Source organism: Sorex fumeus, unplaced genomic scaffold, assembly GCF_029834395.1.
Source record: "Sorex fumeus unplaced genomic scaffold, SorFum_2.1 ptg000264l, whole genome shotgun sequence".
Lineage (NCBI taxonomy): Eukaryota > Metazoa > Chordata > Mammalia > Eulipotyphla > Soricidae > Sorex > Sorex fumeus.
The window spans coordinates 7,299,437-7,318,370 of NW_026606321.1; the positions used below are offsets into that span (position 1 = coordinate 7,299,437).

An 18,934-nucleotide genomic window follows, 5' to 3' on the forward strand; every position below is an offset into this window, starting at 1 on the left:
AAGAGCTCCCAGTTGGTGGTCGTTCTGGGAGTCCTCTTCTTAAACCTTGCATTCTTTTCTCCTCGTTCTGTGAGGTAGAATTTTGCACGAATAAGACGGTGGTCTGATCCCGTTTGGAATTTTGGGACAACAGCAACATCGGTTAGGCAAAACCGCCGATTGAATATGATGTGGTCTATTTCATTGTGGAACTGTCCATTGGGAGACTCCCATGTCCCCCATGTCTCCCATGTCCCATGGAACTGTGAGTTACCAAGGAAGGTTTTGGTTGACATGATGAATTCAGACAGTCTGTCACCCTGTTCGTTCCATTCTAGGCCATGGGTCCCGATGTGGAGTTCATCGACTGATCTTCTTGGTCCTATCTTGGCATTAAAATCACCGACAATGATTTTGTAGAAGGTGTGATCTTCTTTATAGAACTTCTCCAGCTCCATGTAGAACTTCTCAGTTTCTCTTTCACCATAACTGGATGTTGGTGCATAGATGACAAAGATAGAAACTGTCGGTAGTGAGCCACATCTATTCAAGTGTAATCGTCCGATTCGGGTTGTTAGGCATTCGAATGAATCAATGCTCATGGCTAAGTTTGTGTTGACAAGGATACCGACACCACCAATGCCTCTTTTATCACATGTTCCAAGGAACAGTTCTTCTCCAGTGTCTAAAACGGCATGATGTGATTGATGTCTTCTCGTTTTGGTCAGACCAATGATGCCGTACTTGATCTTTCGCGCTTGTACCATAAGGTCTTCAATGGATGCAGCAGATGTCAGCGTACGAGCATTAAAAGTACAGACAATTATTTTTGTTTTTCTTTGTTTTGGCAGCCTATTTCTGCCTTGGTATTTTATCAGCCTTTCCTTCCATATCCTTCTCGACTCTGCCATATTCAGGGTTAGGGGAATGAGATCCATTTATTACTGGATTTGGCATATCAATTTGGTCTATTTGGCATAGATCACGGATATCTTGCCAGGCTCTGGCGTGCGGGTGGGATATTTAAAGGTACCCTGGAAACTTAGAGGAAAGTAAATAAATAGTCGCGTGGCCGCGAATGCTTGTTGTGATAATCTCTGGATCCTGGCCGTTGTTGGGGTTACACGGCAGTTGGAGGGTGTAACTGTCTAGCTACTGACAGGTCTAGTCTCAAACCGTGCAGGCTTGGAGATCTCAGCCCCGGGTCCCACACACCTGGGTTCCTCTGCCAGTTCTGTTATGCCTGAGGCTTAACCAAGTGTGTGGAGAGTGGCCTCAGTATGGCCTTGGCTGGGGCCTGGAGGTCTTCAGCTGTTGGGCCCTGGCGAGGATAATCAGGCACAGGGTAGGAGACTCTGCCTTGTGCTCTCCCGGGAGCTTGTTGTGATAATCTCTGGATCCTGGCCGTTGTTAAGTTAACATTAATCAGCGTAAAACAAGTGTCTTGTTTCTTAAAATGGGTTTGGGGAGAGTAGACCAATTCCCTGAGTTTGCACCAAGTCTAGCACACTGCTCACTAAGCAGAGAGGGGAGCAGGGGTCTGAGAGCAGCTGGGAAGTTACTCAGCCGTGGGCTCTGCAGAAGGATCTGAGACCACCTCAAACTGCCCCCCACCCTCCAGGGGGCAGCTGCTGGCCCCATCCACAAGTGACACCCAAGATTGCCTTGAAGTCTCAAATACCCTTAGAAGACCCTGTTCCAATTTGCCGTTGGCCTTCGAGGGACACCCTCAGGCTATTTTCCTTTCTTCAATTAGAGTTTTTGGCATTAAGGTCAATGCTGAGCCGTGATTACAGGATCAAACAGGTCCTCACCGAGGGAGACGATGAAACATGCTGGCTGGGGTCCCATCTGATGGCTGCAGACCATCATTAAGTCTCCAGAGCACTGGCAGAGCCGGCAGCTGGGGCCGGAGCCAGTTTGGTCCTGCTGGACTTGCTCACGGTCATGAGCTCATGGGAACAGAGCCCGGGTGCCATCCGTGAGGAACGAATTCCCAAAGGCACAGTTCCAAGGCACACACCAGGAAAAGTCAGAGCTGGGAATGCATCATCATGTCCCGCCCAAGCCCAAGTCCCTGGGGCCGAGGGCTGCCTAGAGATTGCTGGAGTCCGGTACTGATGCTGATGCCCAACCTGACCCATGGAAAGGAGCCAGGATCACCAGCCCGGCTGGTATCTGCAGGCTTGCATTCACGCATTGAGACTATGAGGCGCTGCTCTTTCCTGCCTGGCAAATCGTGGTTATTTTGGGGAAGGGAAAACTAAACCATTAATTAGAGGTGGATGGACTAGAGCTCAGAGTCCAGGTCTGCCTTCACTCTTGAAAGATGCATAACAGGGACTGGGCGACAGCACAGCGGGGAGGGCGCCTGCCTGGCACATGGCCGACCCAGGTTCAATCCCCGGCATCCCACAGGGTCCCCGGAGCACCGCCAGGAGTGTGCAGAGCCAGGAGTCAGCCTTGAGCACTGCTGGGTGCAGCCCCCAAACGAAACAAAATACATTTTCAAAAAATGCCCAATACTGGCCCTGTACCTTCTTCAGTTTCCCCAGACCTCACTGGCAGCGGATACAAGACAGAAGGGGCCTGGCGGGTGTTTCCAAAGTCTCTGTCCATCACAGACTCTCAGAGCCAAGGCCACGCTGCTCTCCTGAATCCTTGGGCTCACAGCTCAGCATGGTGCACAGCCACACACGTAGGGGCCCGGGGGTCTCAGCACCCCAGAGAGTTGCTCTACAGTGCACAGTGGTAGGGCATTTGCCTTGCATGCGGCCGACACGGCCGACCCAAGTTCGATTCCTCTGCCCCTTGGAGAGCCCGGCAAGCTACCGAGAGTATCTTGCCCATATGGCAAAGCCTGGCAAGTTACCCGTGACGTATTTGATATGCCAAACACAGTAACAAGTCTCACAACGTTACTGGACCCGCTTGAGCAAATCAATGAACAACGGGAGGACAGTGACAGTGATTACTATTATTACTACAGTGTTGTTGTTTATTGAACCACATCTGGCGGTGTTCAGGGCTCGCTTAGTCCTGGCTCTGTGCTCACGTGTCACTCCTGAGCTCAGGTGGACCCTAAATGGTGCCACGGATCAACCCAGGCTGGCCATGTGCCATGCAAGCACCTTACCCATTCCACTCCCTCTGGCCCTTACAAACAAACACTGTCCTCCCGTTGTTCATGGATTTGCTCGAGCAGGCCCAGTAATGTCTCCATTTTGAGACTTGTTATTACTGTGTTTGCAAGGCAGCCGGAGCAATAGCACAGAGGTAAGGCATTTGCCTTGCACACAGCCAGCCCAACTGAGCCTGGTTCGATTCCTCCGCCCCTCTTGGAGAGCCTGGCAAGGTACCGAAGAGTATCTCGCCCGCGCGGCAGAGCCTGGCAAGCTACCCGTGACGTATTCAATATGCCAGACACAGTAACAACAAGTCTCTGGCTCCTACTATTTTCATTTCATTTCATCATCCTGTTATTCGTCGATTGCCTCGAGCAGGCCCCAGTAACGTCTCTTTCATCCTAGCCCTGAGATTATATTCAAGGCTCTTTAGGAGAATGAGACCCATCATTGTTACTGGTATTTGGCATATTTGGTAAGCCACGGGGAGTTTGCCAGACTCTGCCCTGTGGGCAGGCTACATTCCATAGCCTGCCAGTTTGTCCAAAGTAGGAATGAGATAATAAGATGTCCTACTATAGAATTATTTTTCCTAGAACCTTCTAGGAGGGCCATAAAGATAAGTACAAAGTACAAAGATTTGCCTGGCCTGAGGGCTGAGGCCATAAGCCGGGTCTGATCCCAGGACCATAGATGGTCCCCGAGTGCTATCAGCTATGGCGTAAGCACTGCCAGGCAAGGCAAAGATCCAGAAACGATTGAAACTGAATGTTCTCTTTTGGAAGGTGGGAAGACATCCTTGGTGCTCAGAGATGGCCCCGGTGGTGCTCAGGGACTATAGGTGGTGCAGGGGCTCAAACTCAGGCCAGCCACATGCAAGGCAAGTGCCGTCAGCTCTGCACTATCCCTCGGGCCCCAGGAACATCTCTCCAAACACCAGGCGAGTAGCAGCCCTTGGTGCCTGCCCAAGACACCTTCTCCCTCCAGGGGCTTGACGGAGTACCTGGCAGCAGGGACTGTGTGAGGCTGATGGGGCCGCCCCAGAGCTCTTCCTGGAACAGCTCTCTTTGCGAGGGTGAAACTGATGCCATGACAAGCTTCAGCTAACATTAAGTCTCAGCGAGGTCTCAGTTTCAGTTTCCCTGGAGCAGGACTTGCAGTTTCTGGTAAATTCCCAGTTGAGTGATTTGAGATAAGGAATTGGGCAGTTGGGTCTGGCTGGCCATGAGGGGTCACTGTCCCCTCCTTAGAAACTGTTGCTAACCACTGCCTAATTGCTGACCACCACTGTAATAGGGCCAATGCTCAAAACAGACCAGTATATAAACTGCTTCTTAACTCTGAACCCTATATAAACTGCTTCTGAGTTGGAGTCGGAGTCCTTGTTAAGACTCCACTGTGTTGGATGAGACTTGGCTAGCTCGGGCTAGCACTAGCTCAGGCTGGTAATAAAATTCCTTTGCTTTTGGATTATCGTGTGTGGACTTGGTCTCTCCGCAGCTGGGGATCTGAAACTTGGGCACATCATCTTTAAAGCTGGGGACGGAAAATACCCTTGGACTCAGAAGCAAACCAGGAGAGAGAAGGGGGCTGGGGGAGGGGGTGTGGAAGAAAGACACCGCCACTCCGAAACCAAAGTACATAAAATTTTAATGAGTTAACCTTACAAAAGACAATGGTGTCAAAACATCGGACGTGTCTGGTACAAAACAGGTGCGAGTTATGAGAACAAAGCAGGGGTGGATGGCAGCGTGCGGCTGGCGGGCTGGCACGGGACGTCTAAGAGCAAAGGGGGACACAGCCATGGGGCCCCCCCGGGGCCGCAGGGGCCACTGGCAACAGGACACAGCGGGGAGGGGGGAGGCACAGTCAAACTCCATGGGGATGGGGGGCGGAATCCACAGATTCACAAATACTGTGTGTTTGAATATCAGACTAGCGGATGCGGCTGGAGAACTACCATATTTCCCAGAAAAGAACATGCACCAGAAGATACTATACACTCCCTAGTTTTATTGCCTTAAGAATTTGTGGTTGCTTCACCTCGAGCATGGCAGTCGGTTCTCCGGAGGGTCCTCATCCCCCACAACCCGCTCCCTCGCCCTCTGCCGCAGAGCCGGCACACAGTGCAGGCGGCAGCCCGGCACGCGTCAGAGGAGCGAACCTGAGGACGCCGCAGCGGGGTCAGAGGCAGGGGCGGCAGAGGCAGAGCAGGCACACGGGGATGGGCGGACAGGGTGAGACGGCGCTTCAGGAGGCCAGGTTGCTCTGGGAAAGGGACCGCGACATCTCCGTGTTGACAAAGTACGTCTTCAGGTCCCCCTTGCCCTTCACGTTGATGATGCCCCGACACGTGCACGTGTAGCCCAGGGTCTGCAGGACGAGGCTGGTCTCTTCCGTGACCTGGAGATGCGGGTGAAGGATCCAAGAGGAGGATGGAGGGGAGCAGGGGAGGGGAAGATCCGGAGGGGAATAGGAGGAGAATGGAGACGAGATTGGAATAAACTGCAAGAGAGACCAACCAGCCCGGCCCTCGCTCCCTCCTTCATCTGCCCATCACCATAGGCCACCCCGGGGTGGAGGCCAGAGACCACCGAACATGGGGGGTGGGGGGGAGAGAGATAGAGAGAGACAGAGACAGAGACAGAGAGACAGAGAGAGACACAGACAGAGAGACACAGAGACAAAGACAGAGAGACAGAGAGACGAACAGAGACAGAGAGACAGAGAGACACAGACAGAGAGAGACAAAGACACACACACACACACACAGAGAGAGAAAGAGAGAGAGAGAGAGCTGGCTGCCATGGCCTTTCTTAATTTATTTTTGAATCCACAGGGGGGCCCAGGATGATCGGTTAGTGCTGAAGGTATGGGGCTGAGCTTAGCTGGGTGGTGCCTGCTGGCAAGAGGCTGGGTTTGATCCCGGGCGACCAGTAAGCAGAGGAGAGGGCAGTGCAGAGAAAGTGGCCGAGAGGCCAGGTAGAGGTCTGGGGACTCACGAGCACCCGGACCGGAAGCAACCTCAGGCTCTGGAGTCTCCAGGGTTTGGTGAGCCCCAGTGCTGCCAAGTGCACATGGCACAGGTGCCTGGTGGCAGTGTAGTGAGTGGGCAAGGAGACTGCCTCGCACCTGGCCACGCCAGCCTCCATCCCTGGAACCCCACAGGGTCCCCCAAGCACTGCCAAGAGCAAAGTCAGAAGAAAAAGCCCTGAGCACTGCCAAGTGAGACGTGGCCCCCACGCCCCTGAAATTTTAATTGAAAAAAAAATCACACGCGAGAGCCACCCTGGCAGGGTTTAAGGGCTGCGGTAGCCTCAGGCGCACTGGGGGCAGGTGCTGGTTCACTTAAGGAAGGGAGATTTGGGGCGGGGGGGGGGGGGGGGACTGACGCCTTTTTCCTGTCCAGGAGGGACTGCAGGTCAGGTAAGCTCAGGAAGCCAAGACACAGATGGATGCCAGACACTGTGCCCACCCCTGACCTCACTGAGTAGAGATCAGGGGATGTTCCGCTCTGATCTTCACCCGGGGGTGGGGGTGCTGCAGAGGTGAGAGTCCGTGACAAATGAAATAGGGGGGAGGGTCCCAGTGCCAGGGGTGGGTGGTGAGTGTCCCCCTCCCAGGGACTCTGAAGTGGGCTGGGTGCCAGGCCCACTGGGGGGGGGTCCCCGTGGTAGGGCCCTGACCTTTCTGAAGCAGCAGCTGGCTGAGCAGTGGACAGGCCTGAGGGTGCAGGAGGGAATCCCAGAGCAGCTGCTGGCTCCCTCCCGCAGAGTGTCCCCCCCAACCGGGTTCGGGTGGATGCACTGCCCAGGATTTGAGGCAAAGGAGCGACCCTCAGGGGCTCGGCATGGCCACACACTAGGCAGAGTGAGGGGAAGCCTCTGGAACCCTCAGGGTCACAAACCAACAGTGAGTCAAAAATCAGTCAGTTCCAATAGGGAGAAACTGCCTTTAGGAATAAAATCTTTTTTTTTCTTTTTTCTTTTTGGGTCACACCTGGCGGTGCTCAGGGATTACTCCTGGCTCTGCACTCAGGAATTACTCCTGGAGGTACTCAGGAGACCATATGGGATGCTGGGAATCAAACCCGGGTCGGCCGCGTGCAAGGCAAATGCCCTCCCTGCTGTGCTACCACTCTGGCCCCCTAAAACCTTTCTAAATTTTATTCTTATTTTGTCTTTGGGCTGCACCCAGTGTGCTCAGGGCTCCCTCCTGGCTCTGTGTCAGGAAGCCTATGGGGCACCAGCCAGGCAGGGTGTGTGCCCAGCCCTGCACTGCAGCTCTGGGCCCTGAAAATGTACTTCGGGAGAGGAAGAGCAGTCAGGCCTGCCAGCCACCCACGGCAGTCTTAGGGGGCAAGAACAGGGACACACACACACTCTGAAGAGGATGGGGGCCCCCCACAAATAATAACCCCCCATGGCGGCAGGGCCTCAACCATCTTAACCTGTTCTATGGGGTGGGAGGAGGCGCGGGAGAGACCTCCTTCCTTGCGCCCTGTCAAACCCAGACCACCACCACGTGACCGTCCATGTTCAACCCCCCCCCCCCTCCTGGCCCCGGTCACAAGGGAGTGGCTACCCCAGGCTCAAGCCAAGGCTGAGGGCGGCTCCGCCTCCCCTCCCCATCCCAGGTTACCTGGATTCTGTCCAGGACCCCGGTGCTGTCCATGCGGCTGGCCACGTTAACTGTGTTGCCCCAGATGTCGTACTGTGGCTTCTGGGCTCCGATCACGCCCGCTATGACAGGCCCGTGGTTGATGCCTGGAACACAGCAGAAGGGGGTCAGCGAGATTCCAGCCAGAAAGATCGCGAGAACATCGGTCAGGCTCTGGACCCAAAGCCTGGGCTCTGCCCGCAGAATGCGCCTTGGGCCAGGGTTTCCCCCTCAAACCCTGCCGATCCCTCTCGATTGAATACCCCTGACTGCAATGGTGGGGGACAGCAGGGCCACTGCTCTTCCTGGAGTGGTGCTAGAATGCCTGTGTGCCCGTGCTGTCCCTGACTCCCGCTTCTCTGCCACTCATCATTCGCAGTGCCAGAAATTCCAGAGACGGAGTATCACTTGAGGCCTTCTCTGCACTGGTGGATGATCCCTGACAAGAGATGTTTGTTACATTGTTTCCCAGCAGCTTCATAGTTACCAAGTGTTTGGCCTTCTGGTAGTTTTGTTTGGAGGGTTACAGTGTAGCTCCCGCTATCTGTTCACTGTTCTGCAGCTATTGGAATTCGGGGCCCCTGCCAACGTTTGTTAAACCAACACAATGCACAGGATGACGGAATCTGCATCTTATTTCCCCTCCCTGCTCTAGTCCCTGCATGTAAACTCCGCGACTCCCATGTCTTGCCCAGACAGCTGCCGGTATCATTGCCCCCTCCTTTTCAGGAATTACTCCTGGCGGTGCTCGGGAGACCGTATGGGATGCTGGGAATCAAACCCGGGTCAGCCGCGTGCAAGGCAAATGCCCTCCCCGCTGTGCTATTGCTCTGGCCCCTAAAACCCTTTTTATTTTTATTCTTATTTTGTCTTTGGGCTGCACCCAGTGTGCTCAGGGCTCCCTCCTGGCTCTGTGTCAGGAAGCCTATGGGGCACCAGCCAGGCAGGGCATGTGCCCGGCCCCGCACTGCAGCTCTGGGCCCTGAAAATGTACTTCGGGAGAGGAAGAGCAGACAGGCCTGCCGGCCGCCCACAGCAGTCTTAGGGGATAAGAACAGGGACACATGCACACTCTGAAGAGGATGGAGCCCCCCACAAATAATAACCCCCCCCCAATGGCAGCGGGGCCTCAACCATCTTAACCTTAATCCTGTGGGGTGGGAGGAGGCACAGGGGAGACCTCCTCCCTTGTGCCCCCCTCAAACCCAGACCACCACGGGGGACCGGCACGGGCAGACAGCAGTGGACGGCGGGGCAGGCCTTGGAGCAGGTGAGGTTGGGTCCAGCCCAGAGGCTCTGCTCACCTCCCTGTCCCCAGCTTCCCATGCCCCGGGTGCCTGCCGTTCTCACCTCTCCCTCCCTTTATCAGTGAACTTCAGAGAGCTGGAGTTGGGCACACATTTTGCTTGTCTCTGCTGGTGGATTTGGGGGCACAGGGGGGGATGTGCTCAGGGATCAAGGTTCAGGGAACCTGGGGATCAATCCGGGGTTGGCCGTGTGCAAGGCAAGTGCCTGACCTCTCCGGCCCCTGCACACATTCTGACTGCAGTTCTTGGGGCCGATGGTTCATTCTGCAGTGGTAAGGCTGGGATACGTTGGGGGTGGGGTGTGTGTGTGTTGGGGAGGGGGTCATGCGCTTTAGTAGAGATACACACACACCTGGCATGCAGTGATGGAGATGGACATCCCAGACGCCCAGTGCACAGAGCGGCCACAGGAAGCAGACCCACAGCTGTGCTTGTAGGGTACGAAGCTTGTGTGGCAGAGGACCTACCACGGGCCCTATGTCCACACGACTCCCTCTCGCCTGAAACATCCTAATGATGAATCCCAGAGCCTGTTGATGCCCATGGCTCCCTGGGCTCCTCTACTTTACTTTTAAAAATTTTTTTTCCCTGGCAGTGTCACACCTGGCAATGCACGGGGGTTCCTCCTAGCTCTGCACTCAGAAATTACTCCTGTCGGTGCCCAGGGGACCTTATGGGATGCTTGGGAACTGAACCCGGGTCAGTCGCATGCCAGGCAAACACCTTTCCTGCTGTGCTATCACCCCAGCCCTGCTCCACCTTCCAACAGGCTCCAGTGTTGGGCTGGTGGCAAGGGAGGCTGCAAGTCGCCTCCAAGAACAGTGACAAACATCCAGCCCAACAGAGTGTGGCTAGAACTCACATTCTGGGAGAATTTCTGGTAGAAATTTAAAAATATGCAACTAGGGAAGGAGAAATGGGGCCTGAGCCTGGTCCTCAGAACCTCACACTTAGGGCGCTGGGCCCCCAGGGTGGGTGAGCTCATGTCTGGGGCCACCGTGATGCCGCAGGGTCCTAAGCACATTCTGGAAGGCTTCCAGGCCCTGCTAGCTGGGGTGCTGGCTCCCTGGGTGCTCAGCCAAGTCCCGTCTCACCAGGGCCAGAGAGCCTCGGAGACATGCCAGGGCCGCCATGGGCCAAGCCGAATCCTGGGTCGGTGGCCACCGTGTCCACCTTACAGGCCTGGTGCTTGTCATTATAGGTCACCGCGTCCTCCTTACAGGCCCTGTCCCTGGCACTATAGGTCATCACCCTCCACTGACTGCAGTTTGCCTGATGATCCCCCTCCACACCCGCAGGCAGGGGGAGCCCTCCCTCAGGGGACATGGGCTAACATCTGGCATCTGAAGAGCTCCGGCCACTCACAGCGGTTCCTTACCCTGAGGGCTCCGTTGAAACACAGCCCACGGTTGTTGGGGGACAGAGTGTGGCAAAGACAGACAGACGCAGACCGCGGGGGCTTCCCTGCTCTCCCTTCTGGTGCTGAGACCACCTTCTGTCTGCAGGGGGCAGCACGCGCTGATGAATAAGGGATTTCTGAAGCTCCTGAGACAGGACCCCGCTGTGCACTGCTGCCGCTTACAGGGTCCCGCAGAGTTTCCTGCCTGCAATTCAGCTGGCCCGGGCCACATGGGCACACGGATGTCCGCAAACAGGCATGATGATCACGCTTTACCAGAGGGAGAGGCAGGAGCCGGTCCCAGTCCTGGGCTCCCCAAACCACCCCAGGGATGCAAGAACTGGAAAAGAAACTTGTTGCTTTGGGAAAACTCAAAATTTTTTTTTTCTTTTTGGGTCACACCTGGCGACGCGCAGGGATTACTCCTGGCTCTGCACTCAGAAGTTACTCCAGGCGGTGATCAGGGGGACCATATGGGATGCTGAGAATCAAACCTGGGTCGGCTGCATGCAAGGCAAACGCCCTACCCGCTGTGTTATCTCTCCAGCCCCGAAAACTCAAATTTTTTGAAAAATTTTTTCGAAAAAACAATTTCATCCCTCATGCCTCCCTACAGACACCCTAAATGGTTCACAGTGGGAGAGCCCGGGGGTCAGAATTGCCTGCCGGCTAGGACCCCTGCCCCATGTCCCAGCATGCCTCTGGCTGCTGCCCGTTCCTGAATGGTCAGTTCTGGGGTGTCGGTGTCATAGATCAGCAGCTGGAGCCTGCTGGCTCCGTGGCCATGTCCGGTCAGTGTCCTGGCTTTTTTTTTTTTTTTTTTTTTGCTTTTTGGGTCTCACCCGGCGATGCACAGGAGTTACTCCTGGCTCTGCACTGAGGAATTATTCCTGGCGTTGCTCAGGGGACCATATGGGATGCTGGGAATGAAACCGGGTCAGCTGTGTGCGAGGCAAACGCCCTACTTGCTGTGCTATCGCTCCAGTCCCAGTGTCCTGGCTTTGTGGTTCCCACCCACGACCAGCAACACAGCTTGACATGCAGAAAAAGATGTGGGGAGGGAGCCAATTCTGCCCATTCTGAGCGGACACAGGACTTTCCAGTTTCTGCCCACTGCCACTGGGGGGTGCCAGGCTCTGCCTGCAGAGGGTCTGGGCAAAGGCCAACTCCAGAGACAGAGGGAGCCCGGAGCCAGGATGGATAGAAAAGCAGAGGGCAAGGACCGAGATGGTGACCTCGCTGGGCATGTGGGCTATGCATTGCTCACCCCGTTATTCTGAGTCAGGTGTGTTATGCCACAGGAGGTGGGGTTTGGTGTTGACTTTTGGGCCACACCCAGGAGTGCTCAGGGCTTACTCCCAGCTCTGTACTCAGGGATCACTCCTGGCAGGCTCTGGTAACTATCTGGGGTGCTGGGGAATGAACCCAAGTCTGTTGTGTGTGGGCTGCATGCAAGGCCAATGCCTTACCCTCTCTGCTCTCTCTCCAGCCCCTCCCGGGGTGTTCGCCATGAAGGAGGTTTGGGGAACCCACTGCCAGGCCACCCAAACAGAAACAGAGACCCAGCAGGGTCCCTGCACACCGGAGGGGGTCGGTTCTGCCTACAGCAGCACCCTGGTCAGTGCACGGGTGAGAACCTGTCAAGACCAGTGGCTCTGGGTGCCAACGTTGGCCCCCTGGGCAGAGACGCCTCTTGGCACAAGAGAGGAACAGAATTCTGGGCTTTTAAACCTATGCCCAGCCAAGGAAGCAACGAGCTGAGAATAGATGGATTCAATCAAAGCTGGAATCTGTATGCGAGAGATGTGAAGAGCCTTTCCGAAGGCATTTGCTGAGAACTCCTTGGATGTGGACTTGCTTTCAGAAGTAGCAAAATGGCTTGCAAAAGAGTCGCTCCTAGAAAAACCTGAGCTGGCTGCCAGCAGCTGCAGAGAGCTGTGCAAACGGGCAAGCTAGCCCGTGGTGCGCAGAAAGCTAGCCTGGGGGGCACGGACCTCTGTTCTGGGGACACAAAGGCTTTGAGAGGAAAGGGGTAAAGAACTTACCAGAAGCAGTTTCCCTCCCTCCTCATTTCTCTTCCGTTTCCCTTCCCTTTGGAGGGAGCTTTGTTGCAGTGCCAAGATCCGACACGGCCTCTCATGGGTAGAGCCCCCTTCGCTGCCCTTTCGAGACCCTTGCCTTAACTCTCACGTCTCAGCATTCCACCCGACAAGCTTCTGCTCGGGAACCTACGTTGGGTCTTTGATATTCCTGCCGGGGGTCACCCCAGGCTGTGGTCTGTGGTTGTAACTCTAACATGAACTTATTTTATTTTATTTGCTTTTTGGGTCACACCTGGTACTGCACAGCGGTTACTCCTGGCTCTGCACTCAGAAATTACTCTTGGTGGTGCTCAAGGGACCATATGGGATGCTTGGAACCGAACTTGGGTCAGCCGTGAGCGAGGCAAACACCCTACCTGCTGTGCTGTCGCACCAGCCCTTGATTTTATTTTTATTTATTTATTCATTTTTGCCTTTTGGGTCACACCCAGTGATGCACAGGGGTTACTCCTGGCTCTGCACTCAGGAATCACCTCTGGTGGTGCTCAGGGGACCATATGGGATGCTGGGAATCCAACCTGGGTCAACCTCGAGCAAGGCAAACACCCTACCTGCTGCACTGTCACTCCAGCCCTTGATTTTATTTTTAGAAAGAATTTTCCCTTAGTGCGTCTGCCTTGCACGCAGCCAACATGGCCGACCCGAGTTCGATTCCTCCGCCCCTCTCGGAGAGCCGGGCAAGCTACCGAGAGTATTCGATATTCCAGACACAGTAACAACAAAGTCTCCAATGGAGACGTTACTGGGCCCGCTCGAGCAAATCAATGATCAACGGGAGGGCCTTTACCTTTTACCTTTACCTGACTTGGATGTATCTTAGAGGCTGTGACGGGTCCATAAAGCAAGGGAGCTGCTGCTGGTGACTGGTTTACCTGCACTTCTCAGGCCGGATTAAGGATGTGTGTCTTTACTTGCACCGGGGGAGGCTGGCGGGTGGGCAGGGCAGGATGGGGATGCGGACACCACCTCATGGGCAATCACTGCCCGGATGCTAGCTGTCCGGATCCATCCAAACCGGCTGAAGGAGTTTTCTGTCCCCCCTCCGCCTCCTACCTTTTGCCCAGAGCCCCTCGAGCACACAAGGCTCCTCTCCCGGCAGCCCCTCTGCTCTCCCTGTGCATCTGCAGGGAGCTTTGTCAGCCCGTCGGGGGCTGCCCCGAGCTCCCCAGTGTCCTCGGCTGCACCTACCCACTCGCAGCTTGAAGTCGTTGAAGGAGTGCTTGTTGATGGCATCCAGCTTGGCCACCAGGGCGAAGGCAAACTCCACCATGGTGCCAATGTGCAGGTGCTGCCGCTCGGGCTCCTGCGGAGAGACGCGAGCGACGGTGAGCAAGCGGGCGGTTGGGGTGGCCCAAGCCAGACACGAGTTGATGGATGCAGGGGAAGGTTGCATGGTGGGGAGGAAGTGGGGAGGGTCCCACTGTGGCCATCAAAGACAGACAGAGGGAGGAGGTTCCACGCGGAAAGCGTACCACCTCGGTTCAGATTTGAATGAAAGGGTATAAAGGTCATATGCTATTTGGCCAAACATCCGGTGTGGCCAAAGGCAGACACTGGAGGAGGGAGACAGTGGAACGCACCAAAGAAAGATGCAAGGGTCACACGCAGTCACTTCCGGGTCACTTCCAGCAATGCCCACTACAGACACGGCGGAGGGGCACAGCCCACCAGAAGGAGAAGGGGTTTACGCCTGGGCAAGTTGCAGACCCTGGGGACCATGGGATCGATGAACCTACATGGGGACTGGGCATCAGGAGTTGCTGGGGCTAAGTGAGTCCCGGGAGGAACTCTGCCCAGGTGTCTGCTGCCCGTTCACTTCGGGAGCTCCATGCACGAAGCTGGCAGTGGGCACAAAGCTGATTCGCAGATTCTCCATGGGCACTGCCTCCCGCTGCGTCCCCGGCCAAATCTCTCCTAGAGTCGGGGAGAGCCCCTCACCCTGCCCCGGAGGACCTGGACAGACCCAGGGGTGGGGTGGTCATGGACGCAGCTGGGGGCACTGTCTGTGTGTCCCCTTATGGTGGGTTTCCATGTCATCGGCCAAGTGCCTTTGGGGACCTCAGGAGGCTCTCTCTGCTGTTTTGTCAGGGGCCTCAGCACAGTGCTCAGGGGTCCTGCAGCCCAGCGTGGGGGGCCCTTGGTTACACGCATGGACTGGGCCATGGGGGGGGTCTCTTGGCCATCATGAGGGGCAGTACTGGGAGGCAGTACGCAGGCCCTCATGTGCAGGCACTTCTGTAGCAAGGCTTGTGGACCAACCCCCAAACCCACTGGGGGCTGTACGGTGAGGGAGCTGTAGTGAGAACGGGCACGGGCGTGGGTCTGCTGCTTTAAGCCCTCTCCTGCCTCCACATGCATGACTTGGTTTCTGAGGTTGGTGCCTGAGGTCTCAGGGCAGTTCATTCCTGAGAGTGACCTGAAGGCAGGGGCCCTTCTCCCAGGAACACGGGAGGCGCTGGTGCTGGCAGCGCCCAGAATAACCTCCTAGTGTCCATTCTACCTGGGCTTCCCATCTGTGTCCCCCAGCTCAGGGGTGGACGCCAAGCCCTCCTGGGTGGTCCCCATCTCTCAAGGAGGCAATGGGTTTCACTGGCAGCAGCCTTGGGAGTGAGACTCGGTCCCAGAGGGACCCCACAGACCCCGACCCCTCTGTCCTGAGAGGTGCTGGGGCCCTGGAGGAGGAGGTGGACCCCACCAGGGTCAAATTCCTGCATCTCCTGGCCCAGAACAGTGAGAAAGGGAGGCTAGTGGAGGGCCCCACAGGGCCAGGTGGGCACTAGCTTCTGGCTCCGGCACTGTGTGATGGAGAACACTGTCAGGAGTTGGGATAGAGCCCGAGCACTGCAGGGTGTGGTGCATGATGTCACAGGCTGTGGGCTACCAGCCTGGGCAACCAGAGACACCCTAAGGGTCCTAGCCGCTCCCTGGGCATCCTGACTCGGGACTGCCGTTCGCAGCCAGACCAGCAGCAGATCTGGCCCGATGGCCACTTTCTCAGAAAAAGGAACCCTGCCCGGCCCCTTGGACACCCGCCCTCTGAGGGAGACAGGAAGTGCCCTCACCCTGGGACACCAATCCCGGGAGGACTAGCTTCGGCTGGGGCTGCAGCTCGCCACGTGGGGGACGCATCTGCTGCCCTGCTGTCTCCGGCCACGTTCTCCCTGAACGGTCTCTGGCCTCTGCCTCTTCCTTCCCCAGCATGAGTCTTTCCTGAACACGCTTCTTGCTTGCTGCTCTCTCCTTGCTTGCTTTCTCCCCCGCTGGAGAAGCCCGTGTTCCCTCTCGACCGCTGTATTTATTCTCTTTCCCTTTCCTCGTAGCTTTCTCATTACCTTTTGTTCAATAAAAACTATCTTGCTTAGGGGCTGGAGCGATAGCACAGTAGGTAGGGTGTTTACCTTGCACGCGGCCAACCTGGGTTCAATTCCCAGCATCCCATATGGTCCCCTGAGCATCGCTAGGAATAATTCCTGAGTGCAGAGCCAGGAGTGTGACCCCTGAGCATTGCTGAGTGTGACCCAAAAAGCAAAAAAACCCCCCTATCTTGCTTAAGTAAAACAAAAACAAGCTCCTGCACTATGAGCACCACAGGATCTAGCCCTGCCAGGGAGTCTGGTGGGGTAGGGGGTGGCACCGAGCTGGCCCTAGAGTGGGGGGGGGGGCACGCAGGGAGGTTTGCTCTGCAGTGGCCTCTGTTCTGGCCAGGGAGAGGCCTGGGGGGTCCTGTGGAGACAGGTTCTGCTGTGGGGAGGTGCGGGGCAGAGTGGCAGAGAAACGTGGGCAGGACACACAACAAACCCTGCCAGAATGAGCTGGAACAATCACAGCAACCCCCAGGCACAGCCTGGCCTGCTGGAGTTTGTTTGGATACAACACATTGGTGCATCTCCTTATAACCATGGGAGAAACACACCATCATCCTGAAGAACGCGCCATCATGTCACTGAAAAGCGAGCAACCATCATCCCAACGCTTCCTAGGTCAGAATATAAGCACAATGCTTGGGGCCTGGGGCGGGGTGGGGAAGCTTTGGGCCCCCTCAGACATCTCCACCCTCCTGCCCCCTGCTCTGGGGCGGCCCCTCATCTCCCGCTCGGGTGCTGGTGACGCATGTCCTGCCACTGGAAACGGGCCGTGACAGCAGGAGCATGACCCGAGCCTGGTTCGGGTGAGCCCCGAGCAGCAGTGCCCTGGAGCCTGGACCTGCTGAACTGCCATTAACTCTGAGGAGAGCGCAGCTGTCCTCGATAGCTGTGCTGAGCAGGGATCTGGGCCCGGCCTGGCCTCTCCTGGCAGGAGTTCTGGGTCTGATGCTCCTGTGGGCCGGCTCAGTGGGGCAGTGACCTGCGATTCCAGCCTCACACAGGTCAGGCGTGGTCTGTCCGCTTGAGCCACCCTCTCCTTGGCCCAGACGCCAAGACCATGAAGACCATATATAAGTGCCAGAGATAAGCCCAGTCATGAGTTAGGGAGGGACAGGCTCCCTCGCTGGGCTCTAGGAGGCTCTGGGACACAGCAGAAGGCTCTGGGGGAGGCATTAGAGGGTGGTGAGGAGTGTGGCTAAGGGTGTATGTGTGAAGCGTGCCACGGAGCTTTAGCTTTCTGCTCCACCCACAACCACCACCACCACCAGAAATGGCTGATAACCCACGGCTCCCAGGAGAGGCTGGGAGTAGCTTCCTCAGGGAGACGCTCTTTCCCCTAGAGAAGTCGTCAAGGAAAGAGCGAGCGACATCCCTGGGAGCACAGCTTAGCTCTCAGCACCTGGAACACGGGGAGGGGAATGAATGTGGGGGGTTGGCAGAGGGTGAACTCCAGAGGGGCAGAGCCCGGGACAGCCGCTGGCTTTGCTCAGGAGCAGGCGGGGATGGTGTCAGGGGTAGGAAACGCGCCAATGCCGAGTGTCACCCTGCATTTCCCGGCCACCGCACACACGCCTCTTAATAGCCACCAGTCGGCTGACATAATGCAACCAACCATTTGATCATGTTGTCCTTAGGCTTAAAATTAGAAGCCATTGTTTGGTTTAGAAAATACAAACGAAGCACAAGAAAGGCAGGCCCTGGAGCCCGGCTCCACCGAGGCGTTGAAAGCCCCCTCAGTGCTCATTTTCCCTGTGGCCAGCTGCGCTGGGCTGCCAGCAAGCGCCAGGGTAATTGCAGAGAACAGCTACATTCCAGAAGTCGGTTCTCCAGGTACCCGCACCTTCTTTTATCTGGAATTAAGGAGAGCACATCGTAGCCTTGGAGAAACTCACTATACTTTACAAAACCAAAGTCTTTTGTTGGCAAACTAAATATCCTCTTAATGATAGATAGAAAAAAAATCTTTTTTTTGGTTTGCAACAAGTATTAAGCTCATTTTAGATAGGTTACAAATGTCAAAAATGACATTCATTTTGTATAAAAAACAATATCCACATTCATAATTATCGAGCACAATTTCCACCCCCTCAATCAAGTGGAATGTGCTTTTCTTTTACAAGCTTCTGCTTCCAAATACTTTCAGGAGAGCCTTCTCAAGAATGGAACTAAATGCTCTAATTAAAAATGCTCACAGTGGGGCTGGAGCGATAGCACAGCGGAGAGAGAGTTTGTCTTGCACGTGGCTGACCCAGGTTCGATTCCCAGCATCCAATAGGGTTCCCCAAGCACGGCCAGGAGTAACTCCTGAGTGCATGAGCCAGGAGTAACCCCTAAGCATTGCCAGGTGTGACCCAAAAAGCAGTAAATAAATAAAATTCTCACGCCGAGTAAAATCTTCTTGCATAGCTCTGACATCACGTTTCATACATGTCCCCGAACTCTGACAGCTATTCCACTGGAGGCAACAGTACGGAGAGGCAGAGCAGCACCACCAACCACGGCTGTATCATTATTGCCATCCCAGAAGGTTGGCCTGTCACCTAGTCACGTCTTCCCAACAGCCTGGTGACAAGGACCCGCCTTTCCATACAGAACTCAAGCGCAGAATGCTGAGCTACGTGACAAGCATTGCCGTGAGCCCCATCCTGCTCCTCCTCCCAGAGCCAGTCAGATCTGGATGAGGAGGCAGTAGGGAAACAGCCCAGGGCAGCCAAGAAAATGCACTGTGACGAACAGGGAGGAGTGGTGGGCTGGGGGGACACAAGGCAGGAAGTGGCAGTGAGCAACCGGCACTGAGCACTAGAACCAAAGAGCAAAGGAGCCCAGAACCACTGAGCCTGGGTCCAGACCATGAGGAGTCTGGGGGCTGCAGGCTCAGTCCCACATGCCTCGGGAAGCGCAGGCTGGCTTGCCGCAGGGCGTCTGGAGGCACCCACTGTGAGAAGAAACTGTGCCTTAGCGTCAAGACCTTCCAGGGGGTGATCCCTCCCCCCATGCT

General features: G+C 55.8%; 1 protein-coding gene across 1 annotated transcript in view; it reads right to left on the minus strand.

The window, feature by feature from the left end:
• Positions 1–5,314: 5,314 nt before the first annotated feature.
• ADCY2 (adenylate cyclase 2) overlaps positions 5,315–18,934 on the minus strand; it is a 318,432-nt gene continuing 304,812 nt past the window's right edge. Inside the window, exons 23-25 of the mRNA XM_056109037.1 lie at positions 13,760–13,874; positions 7,746–7,870; positions 5,315–5,507 (exon numbers count right to left, since the gene is read on the minus strand). Coding sequence (XP_055965012.1) covers positions 5,355–5,507; positions 7,746–7,870; positions 13,760–13,874 — 393 coding nt within the window. The 3' untranslated portion in view covers positions 5,315–5,354. The remainder of the gene's footprint in view (positions 5,508–7,745; positions 7,871–13,759; positions 13,875–18,934) is intronic.